Below are 20,614 nucleotides of genomic sequence, written 5' to 3'. Positions count from 1 at the left end.
AGATCTCATATTTTTAGATAAAAAATCCTTGAACTTTTTGAGCTTGTTATTAGTTTACAATATTACAATATGAAGATATTAAATATGGGGTGCTCCTATGCAATTTCGTTAGAGTATGTAGACTAATTATATTTCTATGCAAATGCTGCAAAATGTCTTGGAGACTAAAAAAAACCATTATAGCTATAACAAAAACAACAATAATTTATGTATATTTTGATTTGCGGTGCGTCAAGTCGTAGATAAGCTAGAAAGTTACGTTGATTGGGAGTAAATGTATAGCTTTTCCGATCGGGAGCCGCGAGATGATCTTCGATGATCAGCTAATTAGGGCAAGCAGCTCTGAGGTGCGCTGTAAGCAGTTGCAGCCGCATCCCGTGGCACAAACGATGTGGCGCTGCAAGTTAATGTAATCATTAGCACTTAAAAGAAAAAACAATATATATATATATTTACATACGAAACTCACCTCGAACCACTGCATCATGTGCTGCATGTGCCCGCCATGGCCGCAGGAGAGACAAGCATTGGCTGCTCCTCGCACCGGTAAGGAGCAGAGAATGCAAAACAGAACGGGTCGCTTGCACGGCTCGCATTTGGGCGTGCGCTTGGGTTTCGCACAGCCACTGCATTCGGTGACAAACTCAACGCCCTGTGTGGGAGCTGGTGTATGCAGCGTGTGCTTGAGGATTAGCGCACGCTTGGACAGCAATTGCCAGCCAAAGAGCACATCCGCATAGGCGCGCTTGAACTGATCGAAGAGCGGCATCTTAGAGCGTCGGATCAGGGAGCATGCATAGGCATCTGTCTGGCCCAGCTTAAAGTCCACCCAATCCAACGAATCGGACCAAGAGTTGCTACGCAACTGCTTTAGCTGCTGCCAATTGCTGCTGGATGAACGGGGCAGCACCGTATGATAAGGCGATCGTTGCGCATGGAGCTGCGTGGGCAACCGACAGCCAGCCACATCCATGACGCCCATCAGAGCAGCGGGACACTTGTCGAAGAGGCAGGCGAGCAGCACTGCGATTTGTACATCACCAGCGGTGGCATAGTGCATGATCAGCGACTCCAGCAGAGATTTCTTAAACGGATCCTTATAGAAGAGCAGTTCACAGCTCATCGATTCGTGCGGCGAGTGAGGCGTTGCTATCAACTCCGCCAGCAGCCAAATGGGCAGCAGATCTGATCGTCCATTTGCACGACAGATTTCACCGTTGCGACGACACGTTGCCGCTATGTTTTGCTTATCCAGCACAAAGTCGCGTGCCATTTCGCGGTTTATGTGCAGCAGCTGGCTGGCATCGTAGACATGGACGACGGGTGAGGTGCCATTGATTTGGCGCATCACGCGTTGTTTGCCTTGCAGTCGTTTGCAGGCGATCATGCGCTCCTGCAGATAGAACGCGGCATTCGGATCGCGCTGATTGGTCGTGGTGGCCATCACATTGCCCAGCAATCCGCTACCATTAATGACGCTCAAGGTGCGCGGCGTAAGGGATTGCGTCTGCTGGCGCAAAGTCAGACGCTTGGTGGTCAACACCTGGGCAAAGGTGGTCAGCATGCCAATGGCATTGAAATGAACGCCCGAGGTGCGTGGAAAAGGGATGCAGGCATCATGCAAGGCGCTCGACAAGGCGCCCTCCAATCTAGGCGACTGCAGCAACAGTTGACTCCGGTCTGTCCCAATGCCAGCGACGTCTGGGACACGTTTTTTCATGGCGGCCACGAGAGCACGCAGACATTGCTCCAAGCAGCTGCGCGATTTCTTCACACGCTGCAGCGCATTGGTGCGCAGCACTTTGAGTAGGATGTTGCTTAGCTCGCTGGAGAGCGTTGTGCCCTGGCAAAATTGGAACTCGGGCGGTACATTTGGACTCGGATAGGCAGTGGGAAAGGTCACCTGCAAGATGATCGTATGATCAGCGGCACAGATCTTAAAACAAGCATAGCGCTTTATCGCGCACAGCATGTCCACGTCTACGTGCGGCATATTCGTATTCAACAGTGAGAATTCGTGCTGCAGCGAGCACGTTGGCTGATCCGTTAGCGAGCGTGCAATATGCGTCTCCTCCCTTCTCGCGTAGACACCGCCAAAGCTGGGTGAACGTGCCATGGGCAATGTATTTGTGCCCACCTGAAGGGTGGCGGTGGTTATGGGCAACGAGGCAGCCGCTGTCATTGGGCGCATCATAAATTCTGTTGACAAATCACTTAGTTCATTTTCGTAGCGTGGCGAGGCACGCTCCACCTCCTCATCCTCATCAGGCGATGGCTCGCACAGCTTTAGCATATTATCATCGATCTTCCAAACGCGCAGTGTACGATCTCGCGACCATGTCACCAATTCCTAGTATATGCAATGATTATTTGGTAACCTCAAAGGATACATATATAGCAAGCCTTACAATTTCTGTAAAGTTCTCCCGATTGGGTCGCCAGGCAAAGTCGAGTATGACATCTGTGTGGCCTACAAATGAGCAAATTGGATCCGTTTGCTTGCTGTTGCTCCAGAGCAGGAGACTATTTTCTCCACGACCCATATGCGGCACCACAATGCTAACTAAGCCGTTGCCGATGGGCTACCGAAATATGAGTGGATCTGAATAGAAGCTTTTTGCATAAGTAATAGCTAATCCTACCGTATATCTGGCACGCCAAACGGGCGATAACGTTGTTATAATTTTTTCCGCTCGTCTGGGATTGCAGACATCAAAGTATTTAACGGTGCCATCCTGGCTAGCTGTGGCTAAGCACGTCTCTCGTCTATGACTCCAATTAATGCCATGCACGCGATTCAAATGAGCTGTTATATAATGCGTTGGGCAGCTGCCTTTGCGTATATCCCAAATGCGAAGATCACCGTCATGGGCAGCTGCCAGCAAATTGCCAGAGACACGATTGAACCCCACTTGGGTAGCACCCGCTGTAAGCGCATAGACCGAAGATTTAATACAATCTATAATGCAAGCATATATATCTCTATGGGACCTTACACATGCAGACAGCATTCAAGGATTGGACTGGCTTGCGTGGATCACGGAAATCCCATATGTGTGAGAACGTGTCTATTGAACAGCTAACTAGTAAATTGGGATCCTTGCTGTGCCAATCTATATCTGTAACTGTGCGCGTGTGTCCACGGAGTGAATTCTCGTAGTGCGGTTCGGCGGGACCCCAGCGAACGATGTCAATATTTTGACTGGTCTGCAAAGCAACCACATAAATGAAACAAAAGGAATTTAGATTCGCTTATCAAATCTGCGGAATATAAACACCACGCTTACCGCGATTGCACAGTATTCACTACGTGTGGGACATATGGCAAACTCTGCCACAGAGATTTCATATTTGGATTGGCGTTCGTGACGACGCAGCGTGCCGTCATCTTGGCCAAGGCGCTGCAGCGCCAAATGGCCGCGTCCAGCCAGCAACACCCATTGACCTGAGTAGTCCACCGACATGGCCGTTGCCTGGGAATCGCGATGCTCGTAGCATTTGTTGCTTTGTCTGATTATATGTGTTTGTTCAGAGCCAGTGACACTTCGTTCATTGCTTCCGCTGCCCGCACGTAGGGTCTCTGTTGGCGGCATGCTAATTGTAATGCGAATGAAATAGTGCCGTGTATAAAGACAACATAAAATGTGCTAGATTTAAGTAACTTTTATTAACTAAAGCACAAAACAAAACAAACTGATAAGAGAAGACGAACACGACCAATAACAAAAAACATGCTATCGCTATCGATAATCTATCAGGGCTGCGGCACCTAAAATTCCACCCAAATTGAAAAAATAATTTATTTCTAATTAATATATATACTATATTTATGAATAATATATGTAAATAATATATATGTATGCGTCAACCTGTCGTTTTGTGAATTGATTTCTACATACCTAAAAAATGTTAAATGACCTGATATTTAAAATAACCGTTATCGTTATCGATTGACCTAAGTCAATTTTTGCAGCGGGCAATATTGAAGGAAACTTGCAAACGAAATTAAAAAATTTTTTTTTTTACATACATATATATGGACATAAGCCCTAAGATGATAGAGAACTTAAATGACGATTGCCAACTCATCATTATCAACTATTTGGACTATCAATCACAATATTTTTTATGGGCGTCCTCAAAGTTCTTCGCTCCCCGATTACATAGAAATGTCAGTGATGTTCTTCAACGCAAATCAAGCCATGTATTAGACTATAAGTACATGTTTCTGAAGAATAGTGGGCACAATTCTAATAAGCTGGAGGATGCCTTTCTAAGTACCATTTGCTCAACGGTACAACATTTGGAACTGAAATCAGTTACTATGAATCACTTGCAACACTTGATGCAGCACAGCTTTCCATGCATTCGATCGCTAGAATACAGATTGGATAAAGTAGATGGATGTGAATACAGTCGAGCTCTAAAGCTGCTAGTGGATCGCTTTCCTGGAATTACATCGTTTAAGCCGTTTGGGCCAGTAAACTGTGGAATATTGGAAAAATGGAAATTCTTGGAGGAGCTGGAGTCAAATAAGCGTAGGGTCTTGGATAAGGGAGTATCACTGCATACATTTCAGCAGTTGGAGCACCTAACAGTTAATATGCACTTCTTAAGGACCGCCTCCATTGTTAGCGTCTTAAACTTGCCAAAGCTTCGTACGTTTAGTTTCTCGACTGAAAGTCCACAAATTAGAGCTCTTTTACCTAAGATTCTTAAACAGCGACCAGAGGACATATGTAAATTGACCTTCAGATTTATCGACTGGACTTGGTCGCTGGAATCACTGCTATTGCTGAAAAACTTGCGCCAGTTGACGTTAATAGAAGATTTCTTTAAAAGAGGACACTTTCAAAGGTTGGTGAGTAACCTGCCAGTATTGGAACAAGTGAACATGATTGGAGGCCAGTTTTGGCACTACGAAATGGACCTCTGGGAAGCAGTCGCTAGCTGCAGCTCCCTCAAAGTTTTAAATTTTTCTAACACGCTGATTGAGGATGACTTTTATGATTCGAACAGATACTACATGTACCAGGCATTGAACAATCGCTCACAGCCCCTTTTGATGCATTGTTATAATACTGGCCAGGACTTACGTGATCCTGCCTAATATCACTATCTGGTGAGTCGCTCTGGCGTCTGCTACATATATTTACTTTTATTAATAAGGATTTATTAATGTTTTAGATCAGTAAACATTTCAATCATCCAAACTTGATAGTCTCGTTTGAGAAACTACCAGTGGAGGAAATTCCTTTCCAATATACAAAAATAGAGTTTGCACAAATTTAATTGGCCTATGAAACCTCTTTACAACATATAAATGCTTTTAAGATAAAGAAAACAGATGAACTGGACCATGAAATCTAAGCTTTCGTATTTACATTATGATCGTTAATCAGCCAGGACTGTAACACTGTAGCTGCATTTAAAAATAATGAATTTTCTAACTATATGAATACAAATACTGAATATTAAATATATTTTTGTAATTTTTTCGTTTTGAGGCAGATCTTTACATGTTAAAATCAAATTTTTGCTAATTAATTAAATTTAAAAATTGCACTCGATATTGGAAGTAATCTATATGGTTATTAATAGGTTTTAGTATGGGGATGGCAGTGAACACGATGAAACTCTTGATGTCTTAGCACAGCTTTTTTCATGACTAACATATTTAAGATCGTATGGGTCTATTAATAATTAATAGGCCTAATTAATAAGCTTGCGGGAAGTGGATTTAAGTTAAGTTCCAATAATCAACTAATTTCTCACAAAAAAATCTCAGATTAAGTTTTTTTTTTTTTTTTTTTTTGTTTAATGCAAAAACACAAAGAAATAGGCATGTGCGAAGGCCATTGTCATCAGCGAGGGAGTTTAATTAAGAGGGTGAAGGATCACAACATGATAAAGTATTGGAGAATATAGGCGCTGGAAATGAGCTTTTGTTGAAATGCTAATACTGCCTTTCATTTTTATTTCAAAACATTTCATTCTGAGTTTTTCACTAAAGCATACATACATATTTAGTCTGTCGTAAAAATATATTATTTTAATTATCGATTCTAATTGTCGGATTTCCGACGGTGGATACAGATGCTGGCATAAGTCAAGTTGATATAAGACTTGCAATGTTTTTGCGGGCGTAGACTGCATGCACAAACACTTTTAAACCTAACGCTATTGGGTGAGTCATCCAGTCCGTTAGTTTTGAAAATTGAGGGTGATTTAAGCGAATAATAAAACTTACAATTTTCTTCTATGGCTATGAAATACCGACTACAAGACGATGGAAAACCTGAACGATGATGTTCAACTGCGTATTATTAACTATTTGGAGCTTTTATCACAATTTCGGTTGTGGGTGGCATCTAAGGACGTCGCCCCCCGAACATATGACAATGTGATCTATGCTTGGCAAGGCAAAACAAGTCATAAGTTGCAATATCGTTTGTTTAAGGAATTTGATAAGTTGTGTGGCACACTTGTTGAGGTTGATTTTATTCGTGCCATCAGTCCAACAGTTAAACATTTAGAATTATATCGCTTTAACATTAGCAATTTAACGCGTTGGAGAGGCCAATGTTTTCCGTGTATGGAATCGCTGTATTACGCAGTGGATTTTATAACACACTGGGAACATAACGAGGCACTGAAGCTTATAGTCGAACTCTTCCCAAAATTGAAATTATTAAAATCACCGTCGTACATAAATGGCAAAATCATTGAAAAATTGACAGACTTGCAAATACTGGACTTGAGTGAAAGCTTTTTATATTTTATAGAATTCGATTCCATTAACGGCATATTAAATTTGCCTAAACTTCAGTCGTTTAGTTTTTATACGGAGCCACATGAAACTGAAAGCATTATGAACGAGATTTTTGAGCGACGAGGTCAGGACATACGTAAATTTCTTGCGAACGCTCTCGACCTCCGGTTTTTAGTTAACAAAGGTCAATGTCTGAAAAACCTACGGCTATTGACATTGTGCAGTGCCTACTACGAGAAGGATGAATTTGAATCTCTGGTTAGTAATATGCCAGCACTAGAAGAATTGAATTTGGTCGACTGCGCGTACTGGCAACTCGAGAGCGATCTCTGGCGAACAGTCGCCAACTGTAGATCGCTTAAGATATTGGGGCTATCAATCGAAGGGATTGACGAGGACTTCTTCGACAGCAGCCGTCTGCAAATGGAGTATGTTTTGAGTAATCATTTACAGCCTTTGATATTGAACTTCTATCAAACTGACGACGATGTGAGTGTACCCTCGATACTTCATGCTCTGGTGAGAGTTCAAGGTGTTTCCTATTGGTATTGTAATAATATGCCTATTCTCTTGCAGGCCTTTAAATATTTTAATCATTCGAATTTAACATATTGCTTTAAGCAACATAGAGATATTATTATTTGTAATTATTTAACAAAAATTGAATTTTGTTGAGGAATGTAAAATCAGTGAGTTTAATAAAATATCGAGTATTATTAGTTTGTCTTTCTATTGAGCTATTGTTTATTCGCAAGTCGCATATAGCCAAATTTTAATTTAAATCGCAGAACGGTTTGACTTCAAATAGAGAGGGTAGCCTAACTTTGTAATCGAACCACTGTTGTGTTATCGAAATTCACAGCTGTTTTATAATTGGCGCCAATTCGAATTCGAATGTCCTACATTCGCAGTTAATATTGATTTTTAAACTGCTGACATAATTTCTGTCCTGGTGTTTATTTTTGCGTAAAAGAATTTTATCCGTGCGACAGTCGCTTACAAAGCCAACAAAATTGCACATCTACTGGAAAACCCGTTGCACCACCAACCACCGCTATCGGGTGGCACAGCGGAACGTCTTGGCGTAGAATTCGATTTCTACAACGTGGCCTCCAGCAAGGTACACCCCAGCCCGGGGGCAGCGCGCAGTGTATGGGCGCTGCCCCTGACGGCCTCCTCGTCATGCAACATGGAGGAAGACGGTCATGCTCATGCAGACATTGACATCGACATTGATCATCGAGCCCACTCGCCACCAGGCGCTAATGGAGCAGCTAACAACACGGATGGTAGCGAGCACGACAGCAATATGATGCTCTTTGAGGGCTTGGATGGTGCTACGGTAAATCTGGATGATATTTTCGATATCATCAAGAATGGTGAAGTGAGTGAAGTGGAGAATCTGGTGGAGAAGTTTGGCATGGAATGCCTCTCGGCCCGGGATCGACATGGCTATACGCCTGCCCATTGGATTGCGCTCAACGGAAATGTGCAACTGATGAGGTATCTGATTGAACGAACGGCTCCAATCGATTTGCCCTGTTTGGGTACCCAGGGACCCCGCCCCATACACTGGGCCTGCCGCAAGGGTCACGCCTCGGTGGTGCAAGTGCTACTGCAGGCGGGCGTTGCAGTAAATGCGGCGGATTTCAAAGGATTGACACCTCTTCATCTAGCTTGCATGTACGGACGCACTGCAACAGCGGCCTATCTGTTGGGAATGGGTGCTCTAAACAATCTAACGGATATCAATGGAGATACGGCATTGCATTGGGCTGCATATAAGGGTCATGGGGATCTGATGCGCTTGCTCATGTATTCCGGTGTGGAGCTGCAGAAGACAGATAACTTTGGCTCAACACCGCTGCACTTAGCCTGCCTCTCCGGGAATATCAATTGCGTGCGTCTGCTGTGTGAGAAGTCGCAGCTAGAGCTGGAGCCGAGGGATAAGAACGGTAAGACACCCATTATGCTAGCTCAAGCTCATCAGCATCAGGATGTGGTGCGGCTGCTCTACGGCGAGGTAAAAAAGAAGTCACGCTGGATTCCCTCTGTGTCGGAGAGTTGGGGCTGGCTCTTTGGTGGGGCCGGTGATTCCAAAGGACCTCTCTTTCTCTTTCTCTTTTCGGTGCTGCTTTGGGGCTATCCAATGTATATGATAAGGGCCATACCTATTACATGGAATATATTGAGACGTTCGCATTATTGCTTCATCTACTGGAACGTAGTCATGTGGGTCAGCTGGGCGATTGCGAATCGCAGGGATCCGGGATATATACCGCTCAGCTCTGATGCCTACTATCGGGCTATCAAGCAGATACCCTACTTTGATAAGCTAAAGAAGCGCAACGTGATGCTCACCCGGCTGTGTCATAGCTGTCGATGCCTACGTCCACTGCGTGCCAAGCACTGTCGGGTCTGCAATCGCTGTGTATCCTACTTCGATCATCATTGTCCCTTCATCTACAACTGTGTGGGACTGCGCAATCGCATGTGGTTCTTTCTGTTCGTGCTCTCCGTCGCCGTCAATTGCTCGTTTACCATTTACTTTGCCTGCTACTGCGTAATGATCGAGGGATTCACAATGCTGTATGTGCTGGGTCTAATCGAAGCCATCGTCTTCTGCGGTCTTGGCTGGATACTCACCTGTACATCTGTAAGGCAACGTTATTTACTACCTGCAATCCTGATTAATATAGTTTCATTCTCTTGATAGATCCTTCACGCGTGCATGAATCTCACGACGAACGAGATGTTCAACTACAAGCGCTATCCATATTTGCGGGATAAGCGTGGTCGCTACCAGAATCCATTCTCTCGTGGTCCCGTCCTGAATCTGTTGGAGTTCTTTGTCTGCCTGCCGGATAGAGGCGATGACACCGATCTGCTGTTGGAGGATAATATTTGATTAAGAAGCTAGGAGCGCGCTCATGCTCGCCGGCGCAAGGTGCCCGTGCGTGGATAATAGCGACAGTCGCCGCTCCTAGGCGACGACTGTGCTTTGATTTTGCTCCACAAGCTTCGGCTTTGGCTTTACGGCTTACTCGACTTTTAGCAACAATCCAAGTATTTTATCCAATTAATAATTTCAATATAAGAATATTCCATATATCTTACTCTAAGGATATCTCTACAGAACATGTTCTACGTCGATTTAGTTAGAAACTATTGACATGTTGATAAGATACCATTATAGATAAGGATAGATCTATAACATGTTCTGCGTCCTTGCAAAAGGATAACAAGATGAAATTCATGACAATTATCCAATTATCAATAATCAATTATTCTGCAAGGATCTTCTAGATCCAGTTAGATATGCTATCACAAATAAGAATACGCTTCTCTTGTTACAATTTGCTTCTTCATTTTGTACAAAATGGTTAATGTATAAAACGTTGTATTTATATGAATCTCTATTAATATTAATATTAATATACTTAATATAATTACATAAAATATGTATTGTAAATGATGTTTACTAAATGGCTAAGCGTTCCATTTGTTTTTGTTTGTTTGTTCATTTGTTGTTTTTTTTTTTTGGAAATTGCACTGTTAATACTAATTCAGATCGGAGAGTATGGATCTACTCTATATAATGGGTACACTTTGGCATGTATGTTGAGGAATTTGGAACGATCGATTATTGCAATAAATTTAAATCAAAATAAACGAAATACTGAGTTAATTTAGCTTTCAAAACAAAAGTCATAGTTCTCGGGATCTTCGGGTATGGGCGGCGGGTCCTTGCTAATGTCCACGCCTTCGGTATCGAGCAAACGCAGTTTAATCTCCATGGATAGGAGCGTGTCAAAATCTTCTTTCTTCTGCTTGCTTGTCATCTCCTGGCCGAGGAGAGCGTTGATGCCATCAGTCCAATAATTGAATATGGTCTCGTCGGGCGCCACAAAATCCAAAGTGGAATGATCCATGCTCTCAAATGTTATGGAAAATGCAAAATTTACGGGCGATTTGCGTGTGCGCGCCTCCTTCATGTGCGGGCACTCTTTGCCTTCCAGCAGCTGCTTAATATCAATGATGGGCAACTTTTTGGGCAGTTCTTCCAAGGTCGGTATGTTCTTCTCATCGCAGTCGCCATAATGAATGACCTTGTGATTGGGCGAAAGGCGAGCGTACCAGAACTTATCCTTGCTACGTGTGCCGCGCACATACTTGGAGAAACGTGTGCCTGGTTAAAAAAATATATATCAGTGCAACAAATCAAGTAATAGCAAATCTAAGCACAAACCTTCTACTAGAAATGAGAGACGCTGCTGCTTGATGAGCTCCACAATTTGTGGTGAGATTTTCTCCTTTAGCTTCACAATGGCCGATGCTGTCGAATCGCATTCCTCCTTCGAGGTGCGCTCCTGTTGACGCAATGTCGTGATCGCCTGATACGTTAGCAAGGCAATCTTGCTGCGAAAGTCCTCTAGATTCTCGGGGCGCTGCTTTAGAGTGCGTTGAATTTGTTCGCGTACAACACTGAACACCTTTTGAAAGTCTTCGGCGGTGGCACGCATATCCTTCCACGTGCGATTCAATGTGATGACACAAATGCAAAAGAACTCCTCGAACGGCTGATCGTGAGTGAAGAACATGGGCTGAAAGTCACCCGACTGATCGGCGGGTGGCTCGCCAATTCGCAAAATGTGGCACAACACCTTCACCAGTTCGATGGAGGTGCGACCGAACGGACACTCATGCTCATCCGCACGGCAGGAATTCTCATGCACAATCTTCGTGTACTGCTGCGTATAGTTCCGAGCAAAATACACCATGCAATCCAGAGCGAGTATACCTAGGAACAAGAATCTATATATTATTAACATTTCTTTAATTAGAGATTAAATATATATTAATATAGCTACCCGGTGGCGTTTCGATAAAGTCCTGTGCTGGATTGATGTCGCACTTGAAGCCAAGTTTCTTATAGTACTGCGAAAAGTTGACATTGCCAGCACCCGATCCTGAACCAGTGCCGCCGCTGCCACCACGCCGAATGTGATCATCATTCAGATTAAGTGAGCCCGCGTAGTCATCGAACGCAATGCGACGGAGCTCCTTGATCTTCTCGTGTGCATCCTGATCTTGGGCATTCATTTTCATTCTCATACGCTTCTCCAAGAGGCCCAGCGTCAGGGTTTGCAGCACATACAGCTGGTGGGTCATCTCCGTGCTCAACCCATTGCCAATCAGGGCTAGTCTATAGGGTTTCGCACTTATCGTATGGGCGATGGTACGCTTGCGTGACTCATCGGCCTTCATGAACAGCGCGTTGAGCAGTGCAATGGCATTTTGTCGCATTACCGGGGAGTTGGCCTCTTGCAGCAGGAGCAGTATATCCTGGAGCTTGATTTCTTCGGCAACTAGCACATATTTACTGCTGCTTTGGACAATATTCTCCAGATTGGAGAGCGCACTCTCGCCGCATTTAGGGGGATATTTTTGAAAGTTGCGTACAATTTCAATGTTTCGTGCCACAAAACTGCTCTCGGGCACCTCCCAGGATACGGTGCCATGCTCCATTAGCTCCACAAAGCTGGCCAAACTGTACTTCAGTATATCCTCATCCTTTTGATTCACATCTTCGATCATTTTAATGAGTATATCCAAGCCTTTTTCCTTGATAAACTCCAGCGCGAACGTGTGATCCATACTGAGCGATGAGAGCTCCTTAAGACGTTGTGCTTTGTCCAATGGGACGCCATTTATTAAAGTTTCCAAGGTATCGCTGGCCGTTTTAGAGGGTGAGTACTGCAGTCGCAGCACTGAGCCGTTTTTAATCTCATTACGATTCTTTTCCGTTACATATTTCATATTGTTTGTTTCGCAGAACTGCAGCGCATAGTTCTGATGATCGCTTATGCCCCAGCTGCTGCATATTTCCTGGATTTTACCTGTGAAAATGTTGATGTTAAATGATGAAGTTACGCGTGTGTAATTATATATTACAATCCAATTGTAGTTATTTTAAAAATTTAAGCTTAAAGTGTTCCTATGTCTTTTCTATAGCGTATCGATATCTAGTCTAAATGTATGTCTATCGCATTGACTATATGACTGATCAACCATAAGCAGGGTTTAAACACCCCCATACACACTCATCACTATCATCAAACTACCATCTGCACTTCCTGTCCGCTTCCGTGCACTTTAATGAGACCTCACGCTGACATCACAAACTGCAACACAAAGGGCGTTGGCGCTGGATTTTTTCTTTAACCTGGCAAACTCAAAGCTAAAGTGCAATACATTTCAATTGCTTACAAGCTTACGCCCGGGTGTCATGACTCGTCAATAAGAAACTTTATTTATGGTTTTTTATATTTGCAATCATTGTATACATACTTGCAAGGGGATGCCTTTGGTCCAGATTTATAAGCTGCGCTATATGATTCTCGCGTTCCACAGCTATTTTTACTATGTGCGCATCCTTTACCGGCATCTTTTTCGGTATCATTTTGAGTGATTTTGCCCTATAAAGTTTTATTAACTAAAATTATGGTTTTATTTGCGCCAGTCTGTGGTTTAGTGATTAATTGGTTATTATGGATAAACGGAATCGATAGGCCCGATAGGTATGATAGTTTTCAACCAGGGCTACCTAGATGCCTAGAATTAAATTTTTTTATCGATGCAATTTGTCCGTTTCTTTTTTAAATTGAAAAATATTAAACCAATTTAGTATTATCTTAATTCAATTACAATTTGTATTTTGTTATGTAGTCAGCAACTTCAGCAATTCACCTACAACACAAACATTTATACTATTTCCCAGCAATCGATACTTTTGTCGATTCCTTGTCTCAGCAGGGAATTCAAATTCTTCGGGAAAACTCATAAGCCGCGCCACTTCCCGGGGTGTAAAGTACCGCAGTTTTACTTGACGTAAAAGTTCAAGTTTTTGCTTTTGCGCTTCTTCGGAATCTTTGCTGTTGGGATCCATGTCAATTTGCTTAACTGCTTCGAATATACTGTGGGATTGTGTTTCCGAAAGAGGTGTAAACACCGAGCCAGTACCTTCTGTGTAGTGAGTGTAGCCCTTGGTAAAGCACATAGATCGACTCTGAGATGGGTGAATGATGTCCATGACCAGTACTCTTTTGGACAGCACGTCATCTGGCACAAGGAAGTCATCAGGAACGTCTGGCTCAAGAAATGTTGATATTTTGCACATTGACTGCTGATCTGGATCAGGTTTAGTACCTGGCATATGTTCCCATATTTTCTTATTGTCGAAATTGAAATCTTTGCCTTTCCGTGCTATGCAATAATATCGATATCGAGTATTAGGCACATTGAACTGCGTGGGTGTTAGAATGAGCTCGCGCCAGTGGAAGCCAGCCTTATCTAGAGCTTCAATAAATTGCTGTCGAGCTTGAGATACCTCAAATCCCTTCACGTTCTCCATTAGCACATATTCAAGCGTGTCGCACTGTGGAATCAACAAACAAAGGTGGGAGAGTGCACAAGATCGCTTGTCCTCCACGTCACGCTGTAAGCCTTGGCGCGTGTGCGGTTGACAGGGCGGCGACATCAACAGCATGTTGGCATTCAGTTTTTTGATCTCCTTCGCAGCTAAACTCTGAATATTCCTCGTCTTTACACTTGTCGCTCCATAGTTATGCGCATAAACCGCATTGGCGACTGTGTTCACATCCATAGCGGCAACAACTTCGCCGGATAGTTGTGCATCTGCAAATTAAATGGCTGACAATATGAATATGCATCACTATTGTTATTATAAATATTTACATACACTTAAAAGCATAATGCATGCCACCAATGCCACTAAAGAGTTCCAATACACGATATTCCATCTTCACTCATTTGTTTACGTTTTAACTGCATGCTTTCAAACATCTGTTTGTCATTCACAATAATAACCTATTGGTTGTTGTTTTCGCACAGGTTGATTACATTAAAGAAAACCCTTATTTATTATTGAAGGCATATTCCTTCATTATTCAACCCGCAGAATGGTCTCAATACTCAAAATTTATTAATTTCTTTCATTCATATATATTTTATAAATTTTCAGCTGTTTTGTCATTCACCACGAGCTTGCTTGTGCGAATGGCATTACTGCTAAGAAGCAGAAAGTCAACACGTGCGGCTTGTCCGTAGTTCTAACAAATAGCTTGATATTAATTGAAAAATCATGGGTAAAATAAAAAGAAAACCACAACCAAAGCCCGTGGAACAGGATTCAGATAGTGACTCCAGTTTTGAAGAAGAAGAACTCGAGGAAGACCAGTCTCAAGGGCCAGTCACTGATAGCAGCGATGACAGCGACATAGAAATGGACCAAAAGTCAGCGAAAAAGAAGGAACAAAAGGAAAATGAGAAGAACGAGGACGAGGTAGGCTTTGGCGATGATGACGGTGATGATGATAATAATGAGGATGATGATGACGATGACGACGATGATGATGATGATGAGGACGGTGACGGTGATGATAAAAAGAAGGCACGCCTCCCAGTGCTTAATCCTCTTAGTTTAATGAAAAACAAAGAACAGCGCATGGCGCTCTTCCGTAAGATGAAGAAGGAAAAACATAAGAAAAAGATGCAGGAGCGACGAGCACGTCGCAAGGCAGGAGTGCCAGCCAATCCGGGTCACACCATTGAAAGTCTGCGTGAGAAGGATCAAACTGAGGTGAGCAATCTCAACGATTCTGACCATGAGGAGCTGCGTAAAGAGCTGGAGCTAGACGATTTTAGTACCTATTTCGAGCGCATCTATGAGCCCAAAGTGCTAATCACATTTGCCGACAATCCAGTAACAAAGACGCGTAAATTCGGCCTCGAATTGTCGCGTATATTCCCGAATGCTCTGGTGAAGATACGCAACAAGGCTTCGGTGAAGAAGATCTGCAAGAGCGCCGAGCGGGAACAGTTCACGGATGTTGTTATTGTCAACGAGGATAGACGCAAACCTAATGGATTGCTGGTCATTCACCTGCCCAACGGGCCGACTGCGCATTTCAAGCTATCGAACGTGAAGTTGACTTCAGATATCAAGCGGAACCACAAGGAGATCACAAAGCATCGACCAGAGGTAATATTGAACAACTTTACGACTCGCTTGGGTCTAACGGTGGGTCGTATGCTGGGCGCGCTCTTTCACCACGATCCCGAGTTCCGGGGCAGGCGTGCTGTCACATTTCACAATCAGCGAGATTATATATTCTTTCGTCATCATCGCTACGAGTTCTCCAAGGAGGGCAAGAGGGTGAAGCTGCGGGAATTGGGGCCACGCTTTACACTCAAGCTGCGCTCCCTGCAGGAAGGTACATTCGACAGCAAAACGGGCGACTACACCTGGATCATAAGCAACAAGCGACATGCCATGGAGTCCAGACGTCGCTTCTTCCTTTAATTTAGAAATAAATTTCTTTTCATTTCTTTTAAATATTTGAATATTATGTATTTCGTAGAGAACATAAATACAATTTAAGGCAAAACAATATGTGTAAAACCATAAACAAAAGATATAATAACCATCACGTGATGTCGTTTAAATGTATAAAATAACTGCTGTCCTAATGCTAAATGTGCAACATTCAACAACTTGGCACTCCACGAGGAACGACACAACACCAAAAAAGAGAAAAGCCCGAGGTGACCCAGACAAACATTTACATTGTCGGGCATTGGGGGTTTGGTATACCGCCAGCTACTGTCGGATCAATCAATGGCAAATCTCCACCAGTCTCGGCCAATATCTCTGCTGGAGGTTGTCCATAATCCTGCAGCTTGCGCATATCATCCAGCACCACCCGGAATTTCTCGCGTTTGACGGAGGGTGTATCATCGGGCTTTTCGCTCTGCAAATGGCCCTCAATCACTTTGTACAGCTCCATCTGCTTTTGGTACCTGTGGAGGAATAAGACAGCGCTTAATATAAGCATGAAAATGTAACGAGACACCCAGTGCAAGCTCTACAAAACAATTTGAAAACGGGATTGGGCACATTAAGTAAGCAATACAATAAAGATTCCAAGTTGCTTTCTTAATATTAGTTCCTGCTATAAAACATGTAAATAGCTTTTGCCCCACTTCTACATTTTCTTTACACAACATCCATTCATTCTTGTACAAAACATGTATAGCTTCACATGACAGCTCTACATTACTTTCTTAATTCCATGTTAATCATCCTAAACGGGCTTCCTGACATCATATTCACCTGCCTCAGTTAGATTTACTTCTATCTTTACATATACTAATGGCAAAGTTATAGTTCTATAATATTGCTAACTTCTCATATGCATATCTAAAAGTCTCAGCTTATAGACAGCTTTCCCTCATGTCTAGCTTTGCTTTACAGAGCTCTTAGTGTATAAATAATTAAGCTAATAGGCATGCAAGTCACGTAGTTGGCAACAGTTGGGCGAAGTCTAAACGATGAATCACCTTTCTTTATCCTCCGCTGAGAGCTTGGCGTCATTTTCCTCCAAATACTTGGGATACTTCTCCAGGAGCTCCTTAATGCTAGGCAGTAGGATCTCAGCAGAGAGCAAGCTCTGCATCATGCCCTCCATAAAAGGCAGGAAACTATTACTATCACTTTCGCCGCCCTAAGATATATTGAATATAAGTTATTAGATAATAGAAGTAGTTTCACATCACTTTACATCTAGATTCAAGGATCCAAACATGCTGGCAATGTCATTCTCGGACGCGGGTGCAGCTAGATTTTCTGTGCCCTCTTGAAGACCCTTTCAAAAGACACAATGGATTGATTATTGAATGATTCGAGATCATTCTTGTTAGGCTACGTACTTTGAGAGCTTGGGAAATGCTATCGGAATACTTGGACACCTCGTCGTCGTTGGCAGTATTCTCCCCACTCAGCGTGAGGGCGGCAGCTTCTGCCATTTTCTTGAAGCCGGCCATTATTTGCTCTGGATCCTGTGGCATTGGTGGAATATCGCCACTGGGCGTGTCCGGACCTCCGAAAAGTGTGTTCATTCGATCCGCCAAGATTTTCGCCTGTTCGCTGCAACTCCAAAGTCCAAATGGATTCGATAACAAAGACAAACCAATTCGAACAACTCACATGAAAAACGCATCGGGATCTTCGTTGGCTTCGCTAGTAGCATTCCCTGTCCCATCTGTCGTGCCCGCCGTCTTTTCCGGCTTGGCTCCACTTTTGCTTTTGTCAAAGTCTTGCAGTGCATCTGTAATGTGTAATAGAATCTCGTTATATAAGTTAGCCAGATGCACTCTGGGTATCATGTCTACTTACTGTCTAGCAAATCATTTAGCTCATCACCATCATTGTTTGGTTTTTGATCGGACATTTTATTTAATTTGTTTGATATATATGATTTAATTATGAGAAAAACGATGTAACACTTGTTTTGGCTTGACACAAGGTGTGAGTATGTGTGTACGTGTGAGTTGCGTGAGGCGCATGAAGAGTAACGTGTGTGGGCCGCAAATCGCGTCAACCTTGCATAAAATATCGATATATTTGATTTAATGTTCTCTTTCCAATCCCATATATTGTATTTTACTTACTTCTAAATTAAAAATAGCTCTGAGGCAATTAATATTGGTTTAACAAATTTACTTTTACCTTAATTTATCAAAACTCAAATTGACGAACGGATAAGGAAATAACTATTAAAAAGAGGAATCGTTTCTAGACTGAGTATCGATATTTATGTCAATCAATTTGAACAATCTGCGACTTAATATCGCCGTATCGTTTCGACCAATAATCGAAATTTAAATTTAAGCTAGGCTTTTGAACAGACTTATTTGCAGAAATTGTACACCAAGTCAATATAATTCATTTAAAAACTGGGAGCTAGAACGTTTTTGTTTAAATAAACATGGCACACTATGTCAAAACATAAAATATATCTAAATTGCGTCATATATTTATTTGTAAATAGATATAGCTAATTTTAATATATCTATAAATAGCTTTGTAAGCAAAAGTAATCTACCAAAGGTTAAGTTTATTCACTACATTCTTTGTTTTCATTCAAATCAATCATCTACAAAGTTCATAATCTATAGGCTGTAGTGCTGCAATTAAAATAAACCAAGGACATTAGACAAAGATTATCTAAAATAATCACCCAAAATATTTGCAGTCGTTCTGCGAAAGACAACAAACAAGCACAGCGAAACTAAGGTCATGCACCTTGCTGTGCGAACATGAAGATCGGCGACCAAAACTGCGACCAGAACTTAAACCGCACATACGGCTCGGCGTAACTGTGAGGGGCAGCACGGAGATGCGAAACAAATTCGGAAACCAGAACGATATGGCTCGTACTACTCCTACATATGGGCCTTTCGGTAGGGAGTCTCAACGCAGTGTCCAAGGTCAAAGAGATGAGGAACCCTGCCATGTTTGTTCATAGCCATTCTCATATGGTTGGCCGTATTTCTGTTTTAACCGCATACCATTTACCAAAGAGCAAAACGAATTTCGATTTCTCATTCGCTACGCCGAGTTTTTGTGGTAAATTTTTGTTTGGGGCGTTGTCTTTAAGGGTGCGTTATTCCATTGAAGAGACAAAGGTAGGGGCGGAGTCTACCTGAACATTATGCATAAATTAGTAGCTCACTCTCGAATATGATTTACTTTTGAGTGGGAGCGAACTATACCAGAGAAAGACAGAGACAGAGAAGAGAGAGAGACAGAGAGAGAGAGAGAGAGAGAGAGACAAAGACAGCGCAAGAAAACGCTTTCCCTACTTTGTCTCTTCTGCTACAACAATTCAAAGAGATCAAACCAATATTTTTTCATGGAACTTCAAAGTTTCAAGTCAAGAAGTCAAAACAAAAGTCGACCAGCGTAAAAACCCTTTTTGCTATAACAATAAACCGTCCAAAAAGTAGAGCTCGCTCTTTTTTGACACAATTTTTAAGGACAAAAACTGTTTATTTAGTTATTATCGTGGCAGAGTAGTGGCTATAGAGGCGAAATGTTCAGTTACCTGAGCCATAGCACACGCAAATTTTTCTGAGGAACTCGAGGGCAGAGAACACGGAACCATGTGCATCACCTAAAGGAAGATCATCTCTACCCGCCATAAAATATGCTGGCGTTTCACTTCGTTTCCTGCTCGTTGGGTTGTAGTTCCTTTTTTTGGGAAAGTTTTTCTCGTAGCCTGCCCATATATCATTCGGGCTGCGATTTCACGGTCACTGATTGCCTCAACGATTTTTGTGTTCTGTTGGCAACTTTTCGACATTTCGTCCTTTGCACATCTTTCCAGGGAAGCGTTCAGTGAACTTTTATGGCTTTTAGCACTATAGATCACGCCATAATAGATCGGTGATCGTTCAATGATTGTGGTTTTATAAGCCCACCTATTCAGTCGAATATGTCGCGTGTGCAGGATCTACCCTCTGCCTCTCTTTTTCTTTCCATCTGTATCTACAGCACTTGCTTCTCCGTGGCAATTGCGATTACAGCACTTGGAAATAATTCCTGGAAAATGTTGACACAGTTTTCTTTTGATATACGGCAACTGTCTAGCTCCCCAAAAGACCATCCCCCGTCTTTTGGCAATGATGCAACGCCCGTGAGTTTTTACGCCCCAACAGCCGTAGTCGTCGTTGTCTCCGTCTCTGTCGCTGCCCATCAAAGCATTTAACGCCCAATGCAAATGAGCCCTTGTGTCTGTCTGTCTGTCTGTCTTCGAGTTGATCTTTGGATGCCAGAGGGTTGGCCAATTCCAGCCAGCATCTGCCATATACCACATTTAATGTGGGTCGTCGTCAAAATGTTCTGAGTGATTAAGCGGAAATTAAGTGTGTTTGTGTGCGCGTTGCAGCCTCTCAATTCGCCATGGTTACTTTTTTACA

The 20,614-nt window shown here is 42.7% G+C and overlaps 8 protein-coding genes across 8 annotated transcripts; 4 read left to right on the top strand and 4 right to left on the bottom strand.

Annotated features, from left to right (window-relative positions):
- Positions 1-184: 184 nt before the first annotated feature.
- Positions 185-3,763, bottom strand: Wdr59 (WD repeat domain 59). Its single transcript, XM_018002280.2, has 6 exons — positions 3,288-3,763; positions 2,997-3,207; positions 2,643-2,926; positions 2,409-2,582; positions 470-2,350; positions 185-397 (listed from the first exon to the last, which is right to left on the bottom strand). Exons 1-6 carry the CDS (start codon positions 3,591-3,593, stop codon positions 320-322), a joined length of 2,934 nt encoding a protein of 977 aa, XP_017857769.1. The 5' UTR covers positions 3,594-3,763; the 3' UTR covers positions 185-319.
- Positions 3,732-5,570, top strand: LOC108610299 (uncharacterized). The gene is made up of 2 exons (XM_018002303.2): positions 3,732-5,122; positions 5,188-5,570. Exon 1 carries the CDS (start codon positions 4,037-4,039, stop codon positions 5,108-5,110), a length of 1,074 nt encoding a protein of 357 aa, XP_017857792.2. The 5' UTR covers positions 3,732-4,036; the 3' UTR covers positions 5,111-5,122; positions 5,188-5,570.
- Positions 5,571-5,974: 404 nt separating this feature from the next.
- Positions 5,975-7,488, top strand: LOC108609843 (uncharacterized). The gene is made up of 3 exons (XM_018001618.2): positions 5,975-6,187; positions 6,287-7,291; positions 7,349-7,488. The coding sequence occupies exons 2-3, from the start codon at positions 6,290-6,292 to the stop codon at positions 7,445-7,447; spliced, it is 1,101 nt and encodes a 366-aa protein (XP_017857107.1). The 5' UTR covers positions 5,975-6,187; positions 6,287-6,289; the 3' UTR covers positions 7,448-7,488.
- Positions 7,489-7,660: 172 nt separating this feature from the next.
- On the top strand, positions 7,661-10,449 carry Patsas (palmitoyltransferase Patsas). Its single transcript, XM_018001173.2, has 2 exons — positions 7,661-9,428; positions 9,489-10,449. The coding sequence occupies exons 1-2, from the start codon at positions 7,962-7,964 to the stop codon at positions 9,678-9,680; spliced, it is 1,659 nt and encodes a 552-aa protein (XP_017856662.2). The 5' UTR covers positions 7,661-7,961; the 3' UTR covers positions 9,681-10,449.
- Positions 10,296-13,380, bottom strand: Ced-12 (engulfment and cell motility Ced-12). The gene is made up of 4 exons (XM_018004586.2): positions 13,124-13,380; positions 11,644-12,672; positions 11,022-11,573; positions 10,296-10,961 (listed from the first exon to the last, which is right to left on the bottom strand). Exons 1-4 carry the CDS (start codon positions 13,233-13,235, stop codon positions 10,462-10,464), a joined length of 2,193 nt encoding a protein of 730 aa, XP_017860075.1. The 5' UTR covers positions 13,236-13,380; the 3' UTR covers positions 10,296-10,461.
- Positions 13,381-13,455: 75 nt separating this feature from the next.
- On the bottom strand, positions 13,456-14,843 carry Mt2 (tRNA (cytosine(38)-C(5))-methyltransferase). Its single transcript, XM_018001438.2, has 2 exons — positions 14,535-14,843; positions 13,456-14,470 (listed from the first exon to the last, which is right to left on the bottom strand). The coding sequence occupies exons 1-2, from the start codon at positions 14,593-14,595 to the stop codon at positions 13,494-13,496; spliced, it is 1,038 nt and encodes a 345-aa protein (XP_017856927.1). The 5' UTR covers positions 14,596-14,843; the 3' UTR covers positions 13,456-13,493.
- LOC108611868 (putative ribosome production factor 1) lies at positions 14,843-16,284 on the top strand. The gene has a single exon (XM_018004689.2). The coding sequence runs from the start codon at positions 14,937-14,939 to the stop codon at positions 16,155-16,157; it is 1,221 nt and encodes a 406-aa protein (XP_017860178.1). The 5' UTR covers positions 14,843-14,936; the 3' UTR covers positions 16,158-16,284.
- On the bottom strand, positions 16,252-18,545 carry Pex19 (peroxisomal biogenesis factor 19). The gene is made up of 7 exons (XM_018004690.2): positions 18,305-18,545; positions 18,030-18,235; positions 17,841-17,961; positions 17,564-17,780; positions 17,416-17,499; positions 17,195-17,358; positions 16,252-16,654 (listed from the first exon to the last, which is right to left on the bottom strand). Exons 2-7 carry the CDS (start codon positions 18,082-18,084, stop codon positions 16,417-16,419), a joined length of 879 nt encoding a protein of 292 aa, XP_017860179.1. The 5' UTR covers positions 18,085-18,235; positions 18,305-18,545; the 3' UTR covers positions 16,252-16,416.
- Between the last annotated feature and the right edge of the window lie 2,069 nt (positions 18,546-20,614).

The sequence above is a fragment of the Drosophila arizonae genome, chromosome 3 (assembly GCF_054131065.1).
Source record: "Drosophila arizonae isolate 15081-1271.41 chromosome 3, UAZ_ARI_1.0, whole genome shotgun sequence".
Lineage (NCBI taxonomy): Eukaryota > Metazoa > Arthropoda > Insecta > Diptera > Drosophilidae > Drosophila > Drosophila arizonae.
The sequence above is the reverse complement of the archived record's forward strand: the minus strand, read 5'-3'. Positions and strand labels throughout refer to the sequence as shown.

Bases quoted from the DNA above. Each gene is read 5' to 3' on its own strand.
- Wdr59 (XM_018002280.2), bottom strand. From the start codon at position 3,593: ATGCCGCCAACAGAGACCCTACGTGCGGGCAGCGGAAGCAATGAACGA. The intron at 3,208-3,287 runs GTAAGCGTGGTG...GTTGCTTTGCAG, and splicing joins GTGAATACTGTGCAATCGCG to ACCAGTCAAAATATTGACAT. The intron at 2,583-2,642 runs GTAGGATTAGCT...ATATTTCGGTAG, and splicing joins TTTGGCGTGCCAGATATACG to CCCATCGGCAACGGCTTAGT.
- Mt2 (XM_018001438.2), bottom strand. From the start codon at position 14,595: ATGGAATATCGTGTATTGGAACTCTTTAGTGGCATTGGTGGCATGCAT. The intron at 14,471-14,534 runs GTATGTAAATAT...TTTAATTTGCAG, and splicing joins CATGCATTATGCTTTTAAGT to ATGCACAACTATCCGGCGAA.
- Patsas (XM_018001173.2), top strand. From the start codon at position 7,962: ATGGAGGAAGACGGTCATGCTCATGCAGACATTGACATCGACATTGAT. The intron at 9,429-9,488 runs GTAAGGCAACGT...TTCTCTTGATAG, and splicing joins GGATACTCACCTGTACATCT to ATCCTTCACGCGTGCATGAA.
- LOC108610299 (XM_018002303.2), top strand. From the start codon at position 4,037: ATGGACATAAGCCCTAAGATGATAGAGAACTTAAATGACGATTGCCAA.
- LOC108609843 (XM_018001618.2), top strand. From the start codon at position 6,290: ATGGAAAACCTGAACGATGATGTTCAACTGCGTATTATTAACTATTTG. The intron at 7,292-7,348 runs GTGAGAGTTCAA...ATTCTCTTGCAG, and splicing joins CCTCGATACTTCATGCTCTG to GCCTTTAAATATTTTAATCA.
- LOC108611868 (XM_018004689.2), top strand. From the start codon at position 14,937: ATGGGTAAAATAAAAAGAAAACCACAACCAAAGCCCGTGGAACAGGAT.
- Pex19 (XM_018004690.2), bottom strand. From the start codon at position 18,084: ATGTCCGATCAAAAACCAAACAATGATGGTGATGAGCTAAATGATTTG. The intron at 17,359-17,415 runs GTAAAGTGATGT...AATATATCTTAG, and splicing joins TTGGATCCTTGAATCTAGAT to GGCGGCGAAAGTGATAGTAA. The intron at 16,655-17,194 runs GTGATTCATCGT...ATTCCTCCACAG, and splicing joins TCAGCGGAGGATAAAGAAAG to GTACCAAAAGCAGATGGAGC.
- Ced-12 (XM_018004586.2), bottom strand. From the start codon at position 13,235: ATGATACCGAAAAAGATGCCGGTAAAGGATGCGCACATAGTAAAAATA. The intron at 12,673-13,123 runs GTATGTATACAA...ACATTTTCACAG, and splicing joins CCAAAGGCATCCCCTTGCAA to GTAAAATCCAGGAAATATGC. The intron at 11,574-11,643 runs GTAGCTATATTA...TCTTGTTCCTAG, and splicing joins CTTTATCGAAACGCCACCGG to GTATACTCGCTCTGGATTGC.